Source organism: Ranitomeya imitator, chromosome 1, assembly GCF_032444005.1.
Source record: "Ranitomeya imitator isolate aRanImi1 chromosome 1, aRanImi1.pri, whole genome shotgun sequence".
NCBI lineage: Eukaryota > Metazoa > Chordata > Amphibia > Anura > Dendrobatidae > Ranitomeya > Ranitomeya imitator.
The window spans coordinates 808,883,774-808,903,719 of NC_091282.1; the positions used below are offsets into that span (position 1 = coordinate 808,883,774).

Consider the following 19,946-nt stretch of genomic DNA (forward strand, 5'->3'; position numbering starts at 1 on the left):
AGGGTCACCAATCTAACCCAAGAAGAGGTGCGAAACCGGCTAAATAAGATTAAAATAGATAAATCTCCGGGTCCAGATGGCATACACCCACGAGTACTAAGAGAACTAAGTAATGTAATAGATAAACCATTATTTCTTATTTTTAGTGACTCTATAGCGACAGGGTCTGTTCCGCAGGACTGGCGCATAGCAAATGTGGTGCCAATATTCAAAAAGGGCTCTAAAAGTGAACCTGGAAATTATAGGCCAGTAAGTCTAACCTCTATTGTTGGTAAAATATTTGAAGGGTTTCTGAGGGATGTTATTCTGGATTATCTCAATGAGAATAACTGTTTAACTCCATATCAGCATGGGTTTATGAGAAATCGCTCCTGTCAAACCAATCTAATCAGTTTTTATGAAGAGGTAAGCTATAGACTGGACCACGGTGAGTCATTGGACGTGGTATATCTCGATTTTTCCAAAGCGTTTGATACCGTGCCGCACAAGAGGTTGGTACACAAAATGAGAATGCTTGGTCTGGGGGAAAATGTGTGTAAATGGGTTAGTAACTGGCTTAGTGATAGAAAGCAGAGGGTGGTTATAAATGGTATAGTCTCTAACTGGGTCGCTGTGACCAGTGGGGTACCGCAGGGGTCAGTATTGGGACCTGTTCTCTTCAACATATTCATTAATGATCTGGTAGAAGGTTTACACAGTAAAATATCGATATTTGCAGATGATACAAAACTATGTAAAGCAGTTAATACAAGAGAAGATAGTATTCTGCTACAGATGGATCTGGATAAGTTGGAAACTTGGGCTGAAAGGTGGCAGATGAGGTTTAACAATGATAAATGTAAGGTTATACACATGGGAAGAGGGAATCAATATCACCATTACACACTGAACGGGAAACCACTGGGTAAATCTGACAGGGAGAAGGACTTGGGGATCCTAGTTAATGATAAACTTACCTGGAGCAGCCAGTGCCAGGCAGCAGCTGCCAAGGCAAACAGGATCATGGGGTGCATTAAAAGAGGTCTGGATACACATGATGAGAGCATTATACTGCCTCTGTACAAATCCCTAGTTAGACCGCACATGGAGTACTGTGTCCAGTTTTGGGCACCGGTGCTCAGGAAGGATATAATGGAACTAGAGAGAGTACAAAGGAGGGCAACAAAATTAATAAAGGGGATGGGAGAACTACAATACCCAGATAGATTAGCGAAATTAGGATTATTTAGTCTAGAAAAAAGACGACTGAGGGGCGATCTAATAACCATGTATAAGTATATAAGGGGACAATACAAATATCTCGCTGAGGATCTGTTTATACCAAGGAAGGTGACGGGCACAAGGGGGCATTCTTTGCGTCTGGAGGAGAGAAGGTTTTTCCACCAACATAGAAGAGGATTCTTTACTGTTAGGGCAGTGAGAATCTGGAATTGCTTGCCTGAGGAGGTGGTGATGGCGAACTCAGTCGAGGGGTTCAAGAGAGGCCTGGATGTCTTCCTGGAGCAGAACAATATTGTATCATACAATTATTAGGTTCTGTAGAAGGACGTAGATCTGGGTATTTATTATGATGGAATATAGGCTGAACTGGATGGACAAATGTCTTTTTTCGGCCTTACTAACTATGTTACTATGATTCACATCTCTCAGCTATACTGCGCAGTGGTCTTCAGGTTTTCCCCACTATCAGAAAGTAGTCTAGGTAAGGTACGATAAAGGTGTTCTGGATGCGAAGGTAGGCAGTCATTCCGGCTATTTTGGTGAAGATCCTCGGAGTCACCAACAACCCAAATGGAAAGGCTCTGAATTGGTAATGGTTGATTTCCCCCTGTACATACAGGGATACTCTCAGGCACCTCTGAATCAGGATGTGGTAATAAGCATAGTTTATTATCGATAGCCGCCATGAAACAATTGTGATGGAGCAATGTTATGGCCGTGCTCACTGATTCCATCTTGAAGGTGTTTTTTTTAATCTACCGGTTAAACCAGATTGATGATGGTGCTGAATAAACCATTTATTTTTAAATCAAAAAGAGGGAGGAATAAAATCCCCCTCCCTTTCTTTCTCTGGACCTTCGCACAAAACCAAATTTTTTAAAGGGAACCGGTCACCTGAATTTGGCGGGATCGGTTTTCGGTCATATGGGCGGAGTTTTTGGGTGTTTGATTCACCCTTTCCTTACCCGCTGGCTGCATGCTGGCTGCAATATTGGATTGAAGTTCATTCTATGTCCTCCGTAGTACACGCCTGCGCAAGGCAAGATTAGCCATCTTCTCTTCTTTTAAGTCCATTGTTGAAATAAAGGCTTTTACTCCTTTATGACTGAGCCCTTTTTCGTTTTTGCGTTTGTTTTTCACTCCCCTTCTTCCCAGAGCAATAACTTTTATTTTTCCGTTATTTCACAACTGGTTTTTGGATTTTTTTCTTTACCAAGTTGATCAAATGCTAAAACTGACCCGCCATTATGATTCTCCATGTCATTGCGAGTTCATGGACACCAAACATGTATAGGTTATTTTTTATTTAAGTGGTGGAAAAAAATTCAAAAGTTTGTTATTTATTTTTTAAAATGTGTAATTTTCCGAAACCCCTAGTGTCTCTAGTCTCCATTTTTCGTGATCTCGGGTTGGGTGAGGGCTTATTTTTTGCATGCCGAGCTGACTTTTTAATTATACCATTTTGATGCAGATACGATCTTTTGATCGCCCGTTATTGCATTTTAATGCAATGTTGTGGCGACCAAAAAAACGTAATTCTGGCGTTTTGACTTTTTTCTTGTTATGCCATTTAGCAATCGGGTTAATTTTTTTTTTATATTGATAGATTGGTTCAGAATCGCCCAAATATGTGATTTTTTTTTATTGTTTAATTTTGAAAGGGGCGAAAGGAGGGTGATTTGAACTTTTATTTTTATTTTAATATTTAAAATTTTTTTTTTTTTTACTTTTGGCATGCTTCAATAGTCTTCATGGGAGACTAGAAGCTGCCATAATCCGATTGGCTCTGCTACATACACACGATGATCAGATCACATGTGTGTAGCAGAATTGCTGACTTGCTATGAGCGCCGACCACCAGGCGGTGCTCATAGCAATCCGGCCGTGACAACCATAGGTCTGCAGAAGACCTCTGGTTGTCATGCCGACCCATCGGTGACCCACGATCACATGACTGGGTCACTGATGGGTGGCATTTCCAGCGCGATTGCGCGCATTAAATACCGCTGTCAGAGTTTGACAGCGGCATTTAACGGGTTAACAGCCATGGGTGGATTGTGATTCCACCCGCGGCTGTTCTGGGCACATGTCAGCTGTTCAAAACAGCTGACTTGTGCCAGGAAAGATGTGGGCTCAGCGCCAGAGCCCACATCAAAAGGGGGAGACACGACATGCGCAGTACATGTTCTGCGAATGTGAAGAGGATAACTAGCCTGTCTGCCCCCATGTAACTATCCGAAGAGGATGAGGAATCACTGTGGCATTCTCCCTCTGATATCTAAGAACCATCAGAATCAGTAGAAACTCCCCTAGATTTTTTGTTCCTTTTTTTTTTTTTTTTTTTAAGGGTTTTTAGGGAACCTTCCAGCTCCGCCCTGATGACAGATCTAAGGTATGCGGCAAAGTCTGGGGTCTCTTCACTAAAGGTACCTTCACACTAAACGATATCGCTAGCAATCCGTTACGTTGCAGCGTCCTCGCTAGCGATATCGTTTAGTTTGACACGCAGCAGCGATCAGAATCCTGCTGTGATGTCGTTGGTCGGGGCTAGAGGGCCAGACCTTTCTTTGGTCGCTGGCTCTCCTGCTGACATCGCTGAATCGGCGTGTGTGACACAGATTCAGCGATGTCTTCGCTGGTAACCAGGGTAAACATCGGGTTACTAAGCGCAGGGCCGCGCTTAGTAACCCGATGTTTACCCTGGTTACCATCCTAAAAGTAAAAAAAACAAACGCTACATACTTACCTACCGCTGTCTGTCCCCGGCGCTGTGCTTCTCTGCACTCACTGTGAGCACAGCGGCCGGCGCTCACAGCCAGAGCAGAGAAGCACAGCGCCGGGGACAGACAGCGGTAGGTAAGTATGTAGCGTTTGTTTTTTTTACTTTTAGGATGGTAACCAGGGTAAACATCGGGTTACTAAGCGCGGCCCTGCGCTGTTACCGTTACCGGCATCGTTGGTCGCTGGAGAGCGGTCTGTGTGACAGCTCTCCAGCGACCAAACAGCGACGCTGCAGCGATCCGGATCATTGTCTGGATCGCTGCAGCGTCGTTTAGTGTGAAGGTACCTTAATTGTTTTGTGGATGCAGTCTATGCAGAGATTTTTTTTGGCCAGTCCACTGCGAGCGGAATTTTACATAAACCGGGAATGTGCACTATTTTAATGCTTTGGTCTCTCCTACTGATTTAAACAAAAAACAAGGGGTCTATTAAAAGCGTGACATTCACAAATATCACTAGTATCGGATCCGTAGGCTGGTCTAGTATACCTAAAACATCCTGTCTGGACACCGAGGAGTCCTGAGACCCTCTGCTCCTCTGGCTAGGACAGTTTCCGCTCCTAACACTTGAACAGCTGCCCCCTTTACTGTGTCCACGCTGCTGGTGGTTAGCTGGTTGCTGCTGTTGTATCTGATCGTCCAGGGTACCCAGGAAGACAAGCTTAAGGTGGAGCATAAGCGCTTTTCTTTGTGGTCTCTCCCTCTTCTTATGTGGGACCCACAGCGATGCTTCCGGGTTCACCTCCTCCGGTCCCTCCAAATGACTGCCCCACTCCTGCAAGAACCAACCAGGATGCGCCATTTTCCCATGCACGCCCTGGTTGCCAATACATGCCCATTTCCAACGTGCCTTGAGCCCGTGATCTCAGCTGAGCACGCCGATGTCAGCAGTGCGTCCCGGCTGCCTCAGCATGCAGTACAGAGCGGTTAGGGGGGAGGGTGGCGCAGTGGTCCGAGACATAGCACACATATCCATCTCTGCCGCCCGCTCCCGCATGTGCATCAAAGCCCCCTCTGGACCCGTGAACGGCGCTTCCAGGACCCTGAAGGGATCCAGACACTGGGAAAGGGCTGGGCAAGAAGCTTTATTTCCTTTCTTCACTGCGGATTTCAACACAAGGTTCCCATCAAGGACAGGAAACCAATTGTCAACTGATGCGTGGGGGGAGGGGGTAGCGAGGGAGAGGTGCCGCCCTTTTAGTTCAGTAGGTTTCCTCTCCTTGGTGGGCAGATCCCTCTCAGGTGTGCAGTCATGAATGAAGGGAAAATTCTTCTGCAGCCAATACCACCAGTCAGCTCACTGGTTTTCTTCATAATGAGATGTTTCTTTTGAGGAACCTTTGTAATGAGACAGTTGAACCAGCTGATATTTTTCACTAAGTGGCAGGATTGCTTTCTAATTACTGATAAGATTTCAGCTGGTGTCATGACTTTCCATAGATTTTTTGCACCTCTCTTTCTTCATGTGTTCAATACTTTTTCCCCTACGTAATTTCTCAATGTTACACAATTTCTGGACATCAACGTCTTGATTTCTCTGCCTGTGTGGATTGGATGGGTTGTCACAGACATCTGGTGAGAATTTCGTGTCAATAGCACCTTTAGAAATATATTTACATAGAAAATTAGTGATGGCAACATGGTGGTGCAGTGGTTAGCACAGCAGCCTTGCAGCGCTGGAGTCCTGGGATCAAATCCCACCAAGGACAACATCTGCAAAGAGTTTGTATTGCGTGGGTTTCCTCCGGGTTCTCCTCCAGTTTCCTCCCACATTCCAAAGACATACTGATCGGGAGATTGAGAGCCCCAACGGGGACAGCGATGATAATGTGTACAACCTGTAAAGCGCTGCGGAACATGTTAGCGCTATATAAAAATAAAGATTATTATTATGTGTTCAATACTAACACTACTGTTCAAAAGTTTAGGGGTCACTTAGAAATTTCCTTATTTTTGAAAGAAAAGCACAGTTTTTTCCAGTAAAGATAACAGTAAATGATTCAGAAATACACTCTATACATTGCTAATGTGGTAAATGACTATTATAGCTGCAAACATCTGGTGTGTAATGCAATATCTTCATAGGTGTATAGAGGCCCATTTCCAATAACCATCACTCCAGTGTTCTTATGGTACTTTGTGTTTGCTAACTATGTAAGAAGGCTAATGTATGGTTAGAATACCCTTGAAAACCCTTGTGCAAGTATGTTAGCACAGCTGAAAACAGTTTGGCTGATTAGAGAAACTATAAACCTGACCTTCCTTTGAGCTAGGTGAGAATCTGAAGCATTATATTTGTTGGTTCCATTAAACTCTCAAAATGGCCAGAAAAAAAGAACTTTCATGCGAAACTTGACAGTCTATTCTTGTTCTTAGCAATTTCTCCCATGGAATAGCCTTCATTTCTAAGAAACTGAATATTTCCTACAACAGTGTGTACTACTCCCTTCAGAGGAGAGCACAAACAGGCTCTAACCAGAGTAGAAAGAAGTGGGAGGCCCCGCTGCACAACTGAGCAACAAGACAAGTACATTAGAGTCTGTAGTTTGAGAAATCGACACCTCACAGGTCCTCAACTGGCAGCTTCATTAAATAGTACATGCAAACCACCAGTGTCAACATCTACAGTGAAGAGGTGACTCCGGGATGCTGGCCTTCAGGGCAGAGTGTCAAAGAAAAAGCCATATCTGAGACTGGCTAATAAAAGGAAAAGATTAATATAGGCAAAAGAACACAGACATTGGGCAGAGGAAGATTGGAAAAAAGTGTTATGGACAGACGAATCTAAGATTCAGGTGACTGGATCACACAGAAGAACATTTGTGAGCTGCAGAACAACTGAAAAGATGCTGGAAGAGTGTCTGACACCATGTTTCAAGCATGGAGGAGGTAATGTGATGGTCTGGGGTTGCTTTGGTGCTGGTAAAGTGGGAGATTTGTACAAGGTAAAAGGGATTTTGAATAAGGAAGGCTATCACTCCATTTTGCAACGCTATGCCCTGTGGACAGCGCTTGATTGGAGCCAATTTCATCCTACAACAGGACAATGACCCAAAGCACACCTCCAAATTATGCAAGAACTATTTAGGGAAGAAGCAGGCAGTTTGTATTCTATCTGTAACAGAGTGGCCAGCGCAGTCACCAGATCTCAGCCCCATTGAGCTGTTGTGTGAGCAGCTTAACCGTATGGTACGCAAAAAGGGTCCATCAAGCCAAACCAACTTGTGGAAGGGGCTTCTGGAAGCATGGGGTGAAATTTCTCCAGGTTACCTCAGCAAATTAACTGCTAGAATGCCGAAGGTCTGCAATGCTGGAATTGTTGCAAAGGGAGCATTCTTTGACAAAAGCAAAGTTTGAAGGACAAAATTTATTATTTAAAATAAAAATCTCTTTTTTGAAGCTTGTCAATGTCTGGACTAGATTTTCAATTCATTTGGCAACTCAGTTGATTAATAAAAGTGTGAGTTTTCATGGAAAACACACAATTGTCTGGGTGACCCTAAACTTTTGAACGGTAGTGTACTTCACCCGCTCTGTACATATGAATAGGTAGAATATATCACTTAGTACACCGTGTGCAGCAGTTATTATAGAACCACACGCTTCCATGCTGCAGACCCAGCAGAGCTCAGATGTTGAGCTGTGTATAACCCCGCCCACACCACAGCTGTCTATGTACATTGTATAGTGACAACAGCTAATCATTGCTGGGGGCGTGGTTGGACTAGGAGGCACGTGCCAAGTTGTCATGTAGCGATAATCTCCTGTTGACCAAACACAGATTGTATAGAACATGCAAAAGACAGTTTAGTATGTGACACATTGCTGGAAACTGGGTATTTTTTACTACAACATAGTGCTCTCAGATTACATAGCACAGATCTGCTGACAGATTCCCTTTAAATAATGATCACACATTAGTAAATTTTGAAGCCAGAGCTAAAATTCCAGAGTAATGTTATTACTGACTTTTTTTTATTCAGTTAGGCAGCAATTTTGACAAAAGAATGTCCATACTGGTTGTTTTACTAGAAATTATTTCTCAGAAATGTATGATTTATGGCAAGAAATCACAGGTACTGAGAAGCTCATTCAAAAATGACAACGCTAGCGGTCTTGCTTAATTTTAATTACTTTCTTTTTCTGCTTTAATGTGAACGGCAATTATTCCAAGGAGGAGCCTAAAGGGCAAATGTTGGAAAATGTCCTATTCAAGGTAATGATTACTAAATTGAGCAATTCTATGAGTAATATAATGAAAACGCTCATGAAGCGGCTCATGAGGTGCGTGGTGTATTGTTATTTGAGTCTGCATGTGTTCCTGTAATTACGACAACACGTTCTTTCTTCAGTACAAAGCACGGAAATCAGATGAAAACACAGATAAAGTATTATTTGTGAGAGTAGGTGAAATCCTCTCATTCAGGGAAGATGCTGTTACCGTATCCAGAGACGCTCAGGTCCTGAACAGAGGGCTTATTAAGGGGTTAAGATATGTCCGAGTGTTTCCCTGAGGCATGGAAAGAACTAAAAATGGTTTCATAGAGGTCTTATGATTGTTATTTTAAAAAAATCTCTGGAAACCTGCAAGATTATATGTAAAAACAGAATTTTGCAAAAATGGGGCAGATTTATCAGGGCAGGCATTTTATTCACTCTTTTTTTTTATTAATAAAAGAGAAAACTGAAGCAACTTTATTAAATGTGTTGTCCATTAAAACAGCTATAAACAGCACATTCTCACCTTTACACACAATGGCTAATTATGTATTTTGGAATAAAAATGTTAAAATATAAGAAAAAAAAAAAAAAACATTAGATCACTTTTGCTATTGAGAAAGATTAGACGCATGACACTGTTTTAAAGGTAACCTGCTAGCAGCATGATGTAGGGGCAAAGATTTCGATTTCAGCGATGTGTCACTTATTGGGCTGCTTGCTGTAGTTTTAATAAAATCACTTTTATCAGAAGGAGATTATCACTAGAGAAGTAATGTAGTTGTCTTGTGCCATGTAGTCCTCCTGCTCTGTGTAAACCAGCCCCCACCACTGATTGTCTCCTTTTGTGGCAATTACAGCCACAAGTCGCTTTGGATAAGTCTCTATGAGCTTTCCACATCTCGCCACTGGGATTTTTGCCCATTCCTCAAGGTAAAACTGCTCCAACTCCTTCATGTTAGGCTAGTTTCACATTTGCGTTAAAAAACGCAGCGTTTTTAACGCAAACGCAGGTGGTGCAAAAAACGCATGTAAACGCTGCGTTTTTTAGACGCATGCGTTTTTGCCTGTGGTAAAAAAAAGCGCGGCGTTTTGACGCGTTTACATGCGTTTTTTCCTGCGTTTGCGCTTTTGAAACGCATGACGAGAAGTGTGTGACAGATGCCAATCATCAAAATCAACTAGAAAACCCACTATAAACAGAAATAGCTAGGGTTAGGATCCCTAGGGTTAGGATCCCTAGGGTTAAGGTTAGGATCCCTAGTAACCCTAGGGATCCTAACCTTAGGGATCCTAACCCTAACCCTAGGGATCCTAACCCTAGGGATCATAACCCTAGGGATCCTAACCCTAGCCCTTAGGGTTAGGGTTGGGGGGTGGCTTATCAGTGTGTATTCTTGTGTTTTTCTATTGAAATGCATGCAAACGCATGTGCTTAAAAACGCATGCGTTTACATAGACAGTAATACGTTTTTTTGCCGCAAAAAAACTGCATGCTTTTTTTGCGGCAAAAAAACGCAGCTAGAAATTACTACAGGTTGCATTTCCGCAACAAAACGCAAGCATAGAAACGACGCATGCGTCGTCAAAACGCAGCAAAACGCATGCAAAAAAATGCATGTGTTTTTAATGTTAAGTATAGAAAAAAAAACACATGCTTTTTTTGCGCTAAAACGCAGTGGCAAAAAACGCAAATGTAAAATCAGCCTTAGGTGGTTTCCTCTAGTGAGCAGCAATTCTCAAAAGCTTCAGATGCACAGTAAATGTAATAGATCGTTCATTACACATGGGCTACTATTATTTGCAGCAATGCAAGTCTTTCTTAAACAGGACGATGTGCTGCCAAGAACAAAATACTTTATTGAAATTAACACCTCTTGACACTATCCCTTGTTCACCAATTTATTTAAAAAAAAAAAGTTCCCACGTAGAACTGCCATAGTGCACTGACTGCGACGTAGTCCAGAGAACAGCATGCCTAGGAACGTCTGAAGAGCAGCTACGTTACCGACGCCACTGCTCTTCTGAGGCGCCGGGTCATGACTTCCACTGAAGGACGGTGGCGTCAGTAACATAACTGCTCTACAGATGTTCCTGGTCACGCCGTGCTGTGGACTACGTTGCATTCAGTGGACTATGGCGGGCGGGCGTGGGAACTTTTCTTTCTAATAAATTGGTCAATGAGGGATAGCGTCAGGGGTTGTATATTTTTGCGTGTGTGTTTTCTTTTTTGTTACTAGGACAGTAATGGGGGTATGCTTAGGTACCTTGAGATATTACCTGCTTTTAGACATTTATCCCTTTGTTTTTTAATATAATTCTCTAATGAACCTTTCAGTGTTTTATTATGACTTAAATCTCCTCTTTGTTCACTGAATATTTCTATGGACATTATAAAAATTGCTATATAGGTTGAAACACCGAGTTCCATTTGAACTAATATAGAATACTAGTAATGGAAATGTCTGATAGACACCTCTTCGTTACTAACACCAGGGCTTGATGTCAACTGTGTTTTTGGACACTACACAGCTGACATCAACCCCAAACCCCATTACCCCGATTACCAAGGCAATCTAATGTGATGCGTGACGTCTGGGGCGACTGCGGGCTGGTATTTTTAGGCTGGGAAGGGCCCAATAACCAGGGACCTTCCCAGTATGTTAATATCAGCTCACTGCTGTCTGCTTTACCTTCACTGGTTACAAAAAATAAGGGGGACTGCGCATCTTTTTTTCATTCATTAATTTATTTAATCACAAAAGCTGTCCAATACGCTCTAAAGGGTGAAATTTTATAATGTTTGAGGGGTTGTGAAATGATATGCCTGTCTATATCTATCTCTATAGAATTCACATGAAAACACTACAAAAAAAAGCAGCAAATTCACAATCATTTTTATAGTCTTTTTAACTCACTTCATTGGATTCAATGGGTGAATAAACGCTGCAAAAACTCTGAAAGAATTGACATGCTGCCGGTTTGAATCTGCACCAAATCTGCAAGTCACAAATAAGCAACGTGTGCATGACACTTCAGGATTCTTATTCACTTTGCTGGTATCAGGAAATCATTTTGGTTTGGTGACAAATCCAAGAGGCAAAATCACGATGTGAGCACACAGCCCAAGACGGCAGAAACTCAGTGCCCTGTGGAGGCCAAGGGATGCACTATTTTACTTCAAAGTCATGTGGCCGCTGGGCTTCTCAAGTTGGCGAGGTCTCGACAGCGCAACCAGTCACACTGTTTGGTCTCACACAGTTAAAAGGAATTTGTCACCAGGTTTTCCTCACCTAACCTGAGAGCAGCATAATATAGTGACAGAAACCCTGATTGCTGTGATTTATCACTTACTGTGTTGATTGCTGTAGTTTTGATGAAGTTAATGTTTTAACAGCAGGAGATTTTCATTAGACCAATAAACCTGCTGTTATGTAATCTTCCATATCCCTGCCAAATCACACATATCCACATATCCCTGCCAAATCATTGATAGACAGCTTTCTGACTATGCACAGTACATGCAAAAAGCTACCAATCAGTGGTGTGGGCAGGATTGCTAGATCTGCAGCAGATAAAACAGTGATTGTATCAGATGACAATATGCAGCCCAGTAAGTGACATATCGCTGGAATCAGGGTCTCTGTCCCTACATCATGCTACTCTCAAACAAGGTAGTAAAAACGTGGAGACAGATTTAGTTTTCACAATCAGAACTGCAGAATCAAACATACAGTAAACCACCAGAGTTGGCTGAAGCTGCTACTGATACATTCACCACACAGAAGATTGTATAGATTGGATACACAATTGTATCCACTTCTCAGCTGAGAGCAGTACTCTCCTGTTTCACCTTCATTTCACAGTCCTGACCAGAACTAATGGCTTCATAGGCATACGCATGTGAGGCTGATAGTTCAGGACAAGAGATCAGCGGCTCGCAAATCCCCTTTTAATGTGCCAGCTTTAGGAAACTTAGTAACTTTTACCAAGGTTTATCTGAATAATATGGTGGCTCAGTGGTCAGCAGCTTTGCATCGCTGTGGTCCTGGGTTCAAATCCCACCAAGGACATCTACAAGGAGTTTGTATGTTCTCCCCATGTTTGCGTGGGTTTCCTCCGGATTCTTCACATACGCTAGAGACATATTGATAGGGAATTCGTATTATGAGACTCAATGGGGACAGTGATTATAATATCTGTAAGGCTCTATGGAATACGACAGCACTATCCAAGCACAGTACCAAGAACCTGCCCCATCAGCTCTATATCCAGCTGCCGCCAGAGCCGATAACAGCTGATTGTGGGGATTCCAGGTGACGGACCCTTACCGATAGCATAAGTGATCAAAGTTATAGTTCTAGATAACAAATATAATATAAGTAAAACAAACAAAAAATGTATTTAGCAGTGGCACTGGAACTATTGTGGAGATGGGATATGTCCAACTAAAAGACGGATAAGAAGAAAAAATAACCCTCTCAAAACAACCTTCCTTAAAAGCAAGTTAATATTTTGCTTGTAATTAAAGATAAGTCATGTGTAGCCTATTTGTAAGAAATGTGCCAGTATACTCTACTTAACCACAATATCCTGAGAGATCTAACTTAAAGTTGTGTTAGCATGTAACCTAATTACCGATACAAAAAAACATTCCAGAGATCTGCATCATATGCCAAAAAAAGACTATCCAATTGCATGGAAAACAAGTGCGGCATACATTTTCGGATCTGTACCTGTGCCATTTAATGGATTTGTCCAGAAATGTAACATCACAATTCACTAGTGTAATGTACAGTCCCACCAAGCACCTCGGGAGATGCAGATCCTTGCCATTTATAGAGCTTGCGCTGCAGGGGCATATGAATACAGATTGGGCCATCAGGAACAGCATTTGGGAACCTTGGTCGTGGAAGAGAGTGGTCCGTAGATTAGAGGCGGCACGTACCTGGAGTCCTTTTTAATTGAAGTAAGCATTTCTTCTAGAGCTCCAACAAACTGAAGGGAAGAAGCAGTGAGATAAGGTGAAATAGATTATTAGATTTGGCTGGTCTCATTTTTAAGATTCTCTGTTGACAACACAATGAACCTCATAAGGACCCAGGCAAATAAAAGTAGCATTTATACACAAAGTCAAATCATGCAACTGCTATGGGGCACATATAAACAAGTGGATCTGGCTCTAAAATTCTCAAGCTTTGGTTACCATTATGTCTGTAATGGGGGCTTTGGTTGTCACTATTGTGAGGGGGGCGGGAGCTGAATGTGGCTCGCGACCCTCTCTCAAGGCTGGATGTGGCTCCAGACCCTCTCTCGGAGCCGAATGTGGCTCTCAAGGTCAGAAACATTGGGGACCTCTGTCCTAGACTTACACTGAGAGCTTGTGACCATTACCCCTGCCTTCTGGTCGGTCAAATTTTGCGGCTACAAGATGGTGGTGTTGGACTGGAGTGGCGCCGGGAAGATGTAAAGATGGTGGCTGGTGAGTATAAGACTCAGTGCAGTGAACGTCTATTACTAGCAGCACTACAATGCTAAAATAAATAAAAGCGGAGTGGTGCTTTAATTTCCCATTGTGTCCAAGAGTAACTACATAAATGAATATGCACCGAGCTCCTCCTAGTGGTGGCTGCAGTAAAGACAGGCAGCAGATTTAGGGCTGGAGAGATGTAACAATGTCTGCATGATTGTTTTCCAGTGTAAATACATAAAAAAAAAAAAAATAAGCCCTCATATGACTATGCTAATGGAAATATAAAAACAACTTATGGCTCTCTGCAGAAAGGGAGGGGAAATCAAAGGCACATATAAGAAAGTTCTGTGGTCAAAAAGTGTTACCGACATCTGCCATAAATGTACAGTGCCAGTAGGTAGTGGGTGTATGGAGTGGGCTCACGGAGTACGTTCGCCCCATACCCGGCAGGTAACGGCTGCGCGCTACAGGCAGCACCTGACTCGTAAGCTATGCTCACATGCTGCGTTTTTTAATGCAAATTTTTACCTGTGTTTTACAGTACCAGCAAAGCGGACGATATTTCAGAAATCTCATGCACATAGCTTGTTTTTTTTTTGGTCCTCTGTATTTTGTGCAAAACCTTGGTTTTTGCAGAATGAAGCATCTTTCAGCACTTTTCACCGAATGAAAGCAATGGGTGGTGAAAAAAGTGCTGAAAAAACACAGGTATCATTTTTTGTGCCAAAACCCGATGAAGTACAGGCAGATTTTTTTTTTCCCACTAAACTATCAGCATGCACAAGAGAGAAATGTACCCTGAAACAACTCAGGAAAGAAACGCAACAAAAACTAAGCAAAACCGGCTTTTTGAGGCAAGTTTTTTTTTTTTTTTTTTTTACAGCCAAGAGAGCAGGTTTTGACTTCAGAAAAAAAAAAAAAAAAAAAACACATCAAAAACACTATGTGTGGATCTCTTGGCAGGAGAAATGCAGTAGCGCATGGTGCAGATTTCTCCCCACTTAGGGGTGACATCTTTGCAGTGTCAAAAACGCAGCGTCTTAGGCTATGTGCACACGTTCAGGAATTCATGCAGAAAATTCCTGTGAAAATCCGGACATTTCTGCCAGATTTCCGTATGAAATCCGCCTGCGTTTTTTTGCGCGGTTTTGACGCATTTTTTGCGTTTTTTTCCGGACATTTCCCAATGCATTAGACATTAACGTATGTTTTCCGCACCATAGTATATCTGAAGAACAATACCAGGAAGCATCAAAAACAGTAAATGCTCTGACAGCTGTAGTAACAGAGCACCGGCAAGGGGGCATCCATGGGCACCCAGTGACATGATCGTGGGGCACAAATTCTGTTATGCCAGCTGGGGCTTTGTTTGCCGTCATCATGTAGCTCTTGTGATACCCTGCCTGTGGCTGGTCTTCAAAGGACACCATGATTACTACTATATTCAGCAATACTGCGGCAGCGCTGTCTGTACATAGCACAAGCGATCAGAGGATCACAGGTTCAAGCCCCCTAAGGGGTCTAATAAAAACAGAAAAAAAAATAAGTTTTTAAAAATATGAAAAAAAATTATAAAGATAAAAATGCAGGTGATATTGCCACATACATAAAAGTCCGATCTATCAAAATACAAAAATTATCCTGATCGGTAGACACCGTAAACAGAAAAAATAAAAAATAAATAAAAACATCAAATGTGTTTTTGTAAGAAGGAACCAAAATATCACATATACTGTATATCCTAAAAAGGTTATCAATAAAAATGTTATTTCGCCCTGCAGCTCTACTGACCGAAATTTTTTTTTTACAAATTTAATTTTTTCCCCCCACCACTAATACAATAAAAAAAACAACAGGACATGTTTGGTATCACATACTAATGAGGAGAATTATATTGCCAAGGCATTTTTACAACAAAAAGTACCTTGTGAAAACAATTCCCCCCAAAAATGCAATTTGAAACACACTTGGAATTTTTTCCCCCGTTTTCCAGTACACTATGCATTAAAATAAATGGTATCATTCAAAAGTACCACTCGTCCTGCATAAAAAAAAAACAAGCCCTCATTCCTCATATGTCTATGTGGACAGAAAAGTAAAAAAAAAAAAAAAAAATACTGTAAGTTATAGGTCTTTGAACAAGATGGAGAAAAAATGAAAGCAGAAATTGGCAATGTCAAGAAGGGTTATATTTCCCTATGACTACTATTATATCACGGAGCAGAAAGGGGTTAAAAGAGTTGTCCGAAACCAAAGGTGATATTAACAGTAAATGCCTAATTAATGTAATATTCTAACCACTTTTCTAATACACGTACATTAAAAACCTCCTGCTGTTCCCGCTCTACCGTAACTTCCGCTTTTTGGTTTTTTTCGATGACGTTTCCTTTAAGAATGCCCAGTACATGCTATATTACTGAAATAGGACTTCATCTGCGGAAAGAGGCTACGGTCACTGCCGCAGTAGCCGTTCCCACCCTGAAAATAAGGCGCCATCATTGACGTCCATTTCTAGGTCTGGGCTAGTCCCTGCTCTACTGAACATGTGCAGGTTGTCACCTGTAACACAAGCTCACCTTGTGCTATATTCCAGAGTGAGCAGACACTGTGCTCCCTCGCTGTCTCTTGTGACAAGCCACCAAGAAACTGACACTACGCCCTGAAAAAAAGAGAATATGGCAAGAAGAGAGAACTGACACCTGCCCCCAAAACAGAAGTCACTACCCTGAGACGGAAGGGGAGCTCTCTTGCTAGCTCATCACACGTCCAGTAGAGCAAGGACTAGCCCATTGGCACAGACCAAAAAGGGGTCCATGGTGGGCACTTTACAGCCCAAGAGCTCCTAAAAATGGAAAACTGCATCTGCTTTGGAGGTAGAAGTGGGCCCCCTTACCTGTTGGGCCCCTGTAAGCCGCACAGGTTGCACCAAGGATAACTCCGCCGCTGACTAGCCCAGACCATGAAACATATGTCACCAATGACGCTTCATTTCAGGGTGGCGACAGCAGCTGGTGCAGGAACCACAACGCCAGCCCCCTAATGACATCCTGATGAAAATATCCCAGTACGCACCGGGGCAGAGAGGGAACAGTAGGGAATCTTTAATTGAAGTTTATTAGAAAAGTGAGATTACTACATTACTTAGTATGAAAATCACTTATGGCTTCGGAACATGCCTTTAATGGTGTGCGCTATTACTTTGGCACAAAATAGAGGTGTACAGTAAGCCAACCAGGGGGTGGTATGAAGATAACTGCCTAAGGCTGGGTGCCCACCATCCGGAACTAGCAGCGTTTTGGATTAAGGTAAATCTGTGTGTACTTACTGAACCGTGCGGAGTCACCGCGTCCAATACATTCTATTGGTGACAACTCATGTGGAGGATTGCATCTCCCCAAGAGAAATTGACGTGCTGCAGTCTGGAAAGACGTGTTGCATGTCCGTCTCCATGGGTGAGCCGTGGTGTCTCTGGACACATAGTGGGTATGGGATTTCTAGGAATCCCATCCACTATGCTGTAATATCTGGATGCTGCACAAGTACATTGCGTTTAACCCACAGCAACTCTGAACTGTGTACACCTACCCCCAACATGTCCAGTAGGCAGACTTGAAAGAAGCTGGTCCAGCAGCCATATCATCTATGGCAGTAGTGGTCACTGGGCCAGAACCTTCGACTGCCTGCTGGTATCTCTTCCGATTAGGAGGCCGGCACACTACTGCTCTGGTGAGACACGCACTGGGCCAACTAATCAGAGCGGAGGGCATGGATGACTTCAGTATCCAGCAAGTATATTTGCTCATCCTTAAAGGGAACCTGTCAAAATTGCGGGTGAGGTAAGCCCACCGGCATCAGTGGCTTATCTACAGTATTTTGTATTCGTCGCGGTCCGGGGACTCCCATCTTCATAGGATAATAATCTTTATTTTTATATAGCGCTAACATATTCCGCAGCGCTTTACACACATTATCATCACTGTCCCCGTTGGGGCTCACAATCTATATTTCCCATCTGTATGTCTTTGGAATGTGGGAGGAAACCAGAGAACCCGGAGGAAACCCACACAAACACGGAAAGAACATACAAACTCTTTGCAGGATGACGTCCTCGTCTTGTGTTCACGCTGCGGCTCTGGCGCAGGCGTACTTTGCCCTGTTGAGGGCAGAGCAAAGTACTGCAGTGTGCAGGCACCAGGCCTCTCTGATCTTTCCCAGCGCCTGTGCATTGCAGTACATTGCTCTGCCCTCAACATGGCAGACGAAGTACGCCTGCGCCGGAGCTGTAGCATGAAGACAAGAAGAGGACGTGATCGTCAGAAGATGGGAGGGACCGGACCGCGACGCCCATCGGACTGGACCGCCCCTGGGTGAGTATAATCTAACCTCTTTTTCTCCTCTTTCAGGATACATCGGGGGCTTATCTACAGCATTACAGAATGCATTACAGAATGCTGGAGATAAGCCCCGGATGCCGGTGGGCTTAGCTCACCATTGATTTTGGGGGTGACAGGTTCCCTTTAACATGGCCGCGCGGGGGACAGGGGCTTGTACCGTGGATGGGAGTCCACGCGGGGGGGCGGGAAGGCTTCCGCTTTGTGATTAATGACATTCCTACCACAAGTGATGGTTGAGGTCAGTCAGGGTTACACCCACGGGTGACACAGTTGTCCTGACGTGTAAGGTGCATCCTCCATCAGATACCCCGTTTACTGACAGCAGAGATCATACAATAAGGCGTGTCCAGCAGTGGATTGTGAAGCACTTTTCTTAGGAGCCGCTTTCTTGGCAGCAGTGTGGAGAAGCCCCTCTGTGGCAGCACTGCCGGCCGCCCCCGCAGCATATCCCCGCACCGCCCTCTCACCTTCTCCAGCCTCCACTCCCCCTGCTCCCTGCGCTCAGACGCCATACTCTCGCAGCGAGACAGAAGCCGCACAAAATTCAGCTCCAGCCTGGACTTCGCCATAGCTGTGAGCTGTACCGGAAGTAGAAAGCCACGTCATGGCCTGAGGAGGCGGCCATGTTGGAGGAGGCGGCATTTAGCAGAGCTGCCCGAGACGCTCACGTGATTTCATCCACTTCGCAGCTTGCGTCTCTACCGCCGCCGTCGTCACGTCACGTACTGGGTGAAGCAGGGTACACGGCTGCCATGTCGGCGAATGGGCTTTGTGTTATGCGACATTACAGTTAATATTTATCTGAGAGAGCGACTTTAGCTGCATTGATGTCTGACTATAGGAGAACAGATGATGGCAGTCAAAAGGTCAGCAAACCTCAAACATTCAGTGTGGTGAAATTGCAAAAAGCAATGGAATTCTACAAAAAAAATTTTTTTCACCATTGTCACCAAATGCTAAAACTGACTCTCCAGATCAGTAAGAGTTCATAGACACCAGACATGTCTAGAGTATTTTTCAGTTAAGGCCTCTTTCACACCTCCGTCTTTCCTTTTTCATACCTCCCAACTTTTGAGGAAGGGAAAGAGGGACAAAGTTATGGCATATTTTAAGCCACACCTCCGACCACACCCATTTCACAACTAGTGACGCCCCAACCACACCCATTTAGCACTTCCGATCTCAATGTTTCGTAAACAATAATTATAAACAAAAAAAAAATATGGCCACACAGTGCTCCATACAGTGTACTGGCTCCACATGATGCTCAATACTGTAAAATGGCCACACATGATGCTCCATACTGTAAAATGGCCACACATGATGCTCCATACTGTATAATGGCCACACATGATGCTCCATACTGTATAATGGCCACACATGATGCTCCATACTGTATAATGGCCACACATGATGCTCAATACTGTATAATGACCTCACATGATGCTCCATACTGTATAATGGCCACACATGATGCTACATACTGTATAATGGCCACACATGATGCTCCATACTGTATAATGGCCACACATGATGCTCAATACTGTATAATGGCCACACATGATGCTACATACTGTATAATAGCCACACATGATGCTCCATACTGTATAATGGCCACACATGATGCTCCATACTGTAAAATGGCCACACATGATGCTCCATACTGTATAATGGCCACACATGATGCTACATACTGTATAATGGCCACACATGATGCTCCATACTGTATAATAGCCACACATGATGCTCCATACTGTATAATGGCCACACATGATGCTCCATACTTTATAATGATCGTACATGATGCTCCATACTGTATAATGGCCCCACATGATGCTCCATACTGTATAATGACCTCAC

The 19,946-nt window shown here is 43.3% G+C and overlaps 1 protein-coding gene across 2 annotated transcripts in view; it reads right to left on the bottom strand.

The window, feature by feature from the left end:
* Positions 1-18,703, bottom strand: part of USE1 (unconventional SNARE in the ER 1) — an 88,860-nt gene extending 70,157 nt beyond the window's left edge. The window contains exons 1-2 of one of the 2 annotated variants that reach the window (XM_069739162.1): positions 18,554-18,703; positions 13,168-13,217 (exon numbers count right to left, since the gene is read on the bottom strand). In XM_069739162.1, coding sequence (XP_069595263.1) covers positions 13,168-13,217; positions 18,554-18,655 — 152 coding nt within the window. In that variant the 5' untranslated portion in view covers positions 18,656-18,703. Of the gene's footprint in view, positions 1-12,955; positions 13,218-18,553 lie in introns of both variants that reach the window. The other variant, XM_069739170.1, reaches the window with a different exon arrangement.
* Between the last annotated feature and the right edge of the window lie 1,243 nt (positions 18,704-19,946).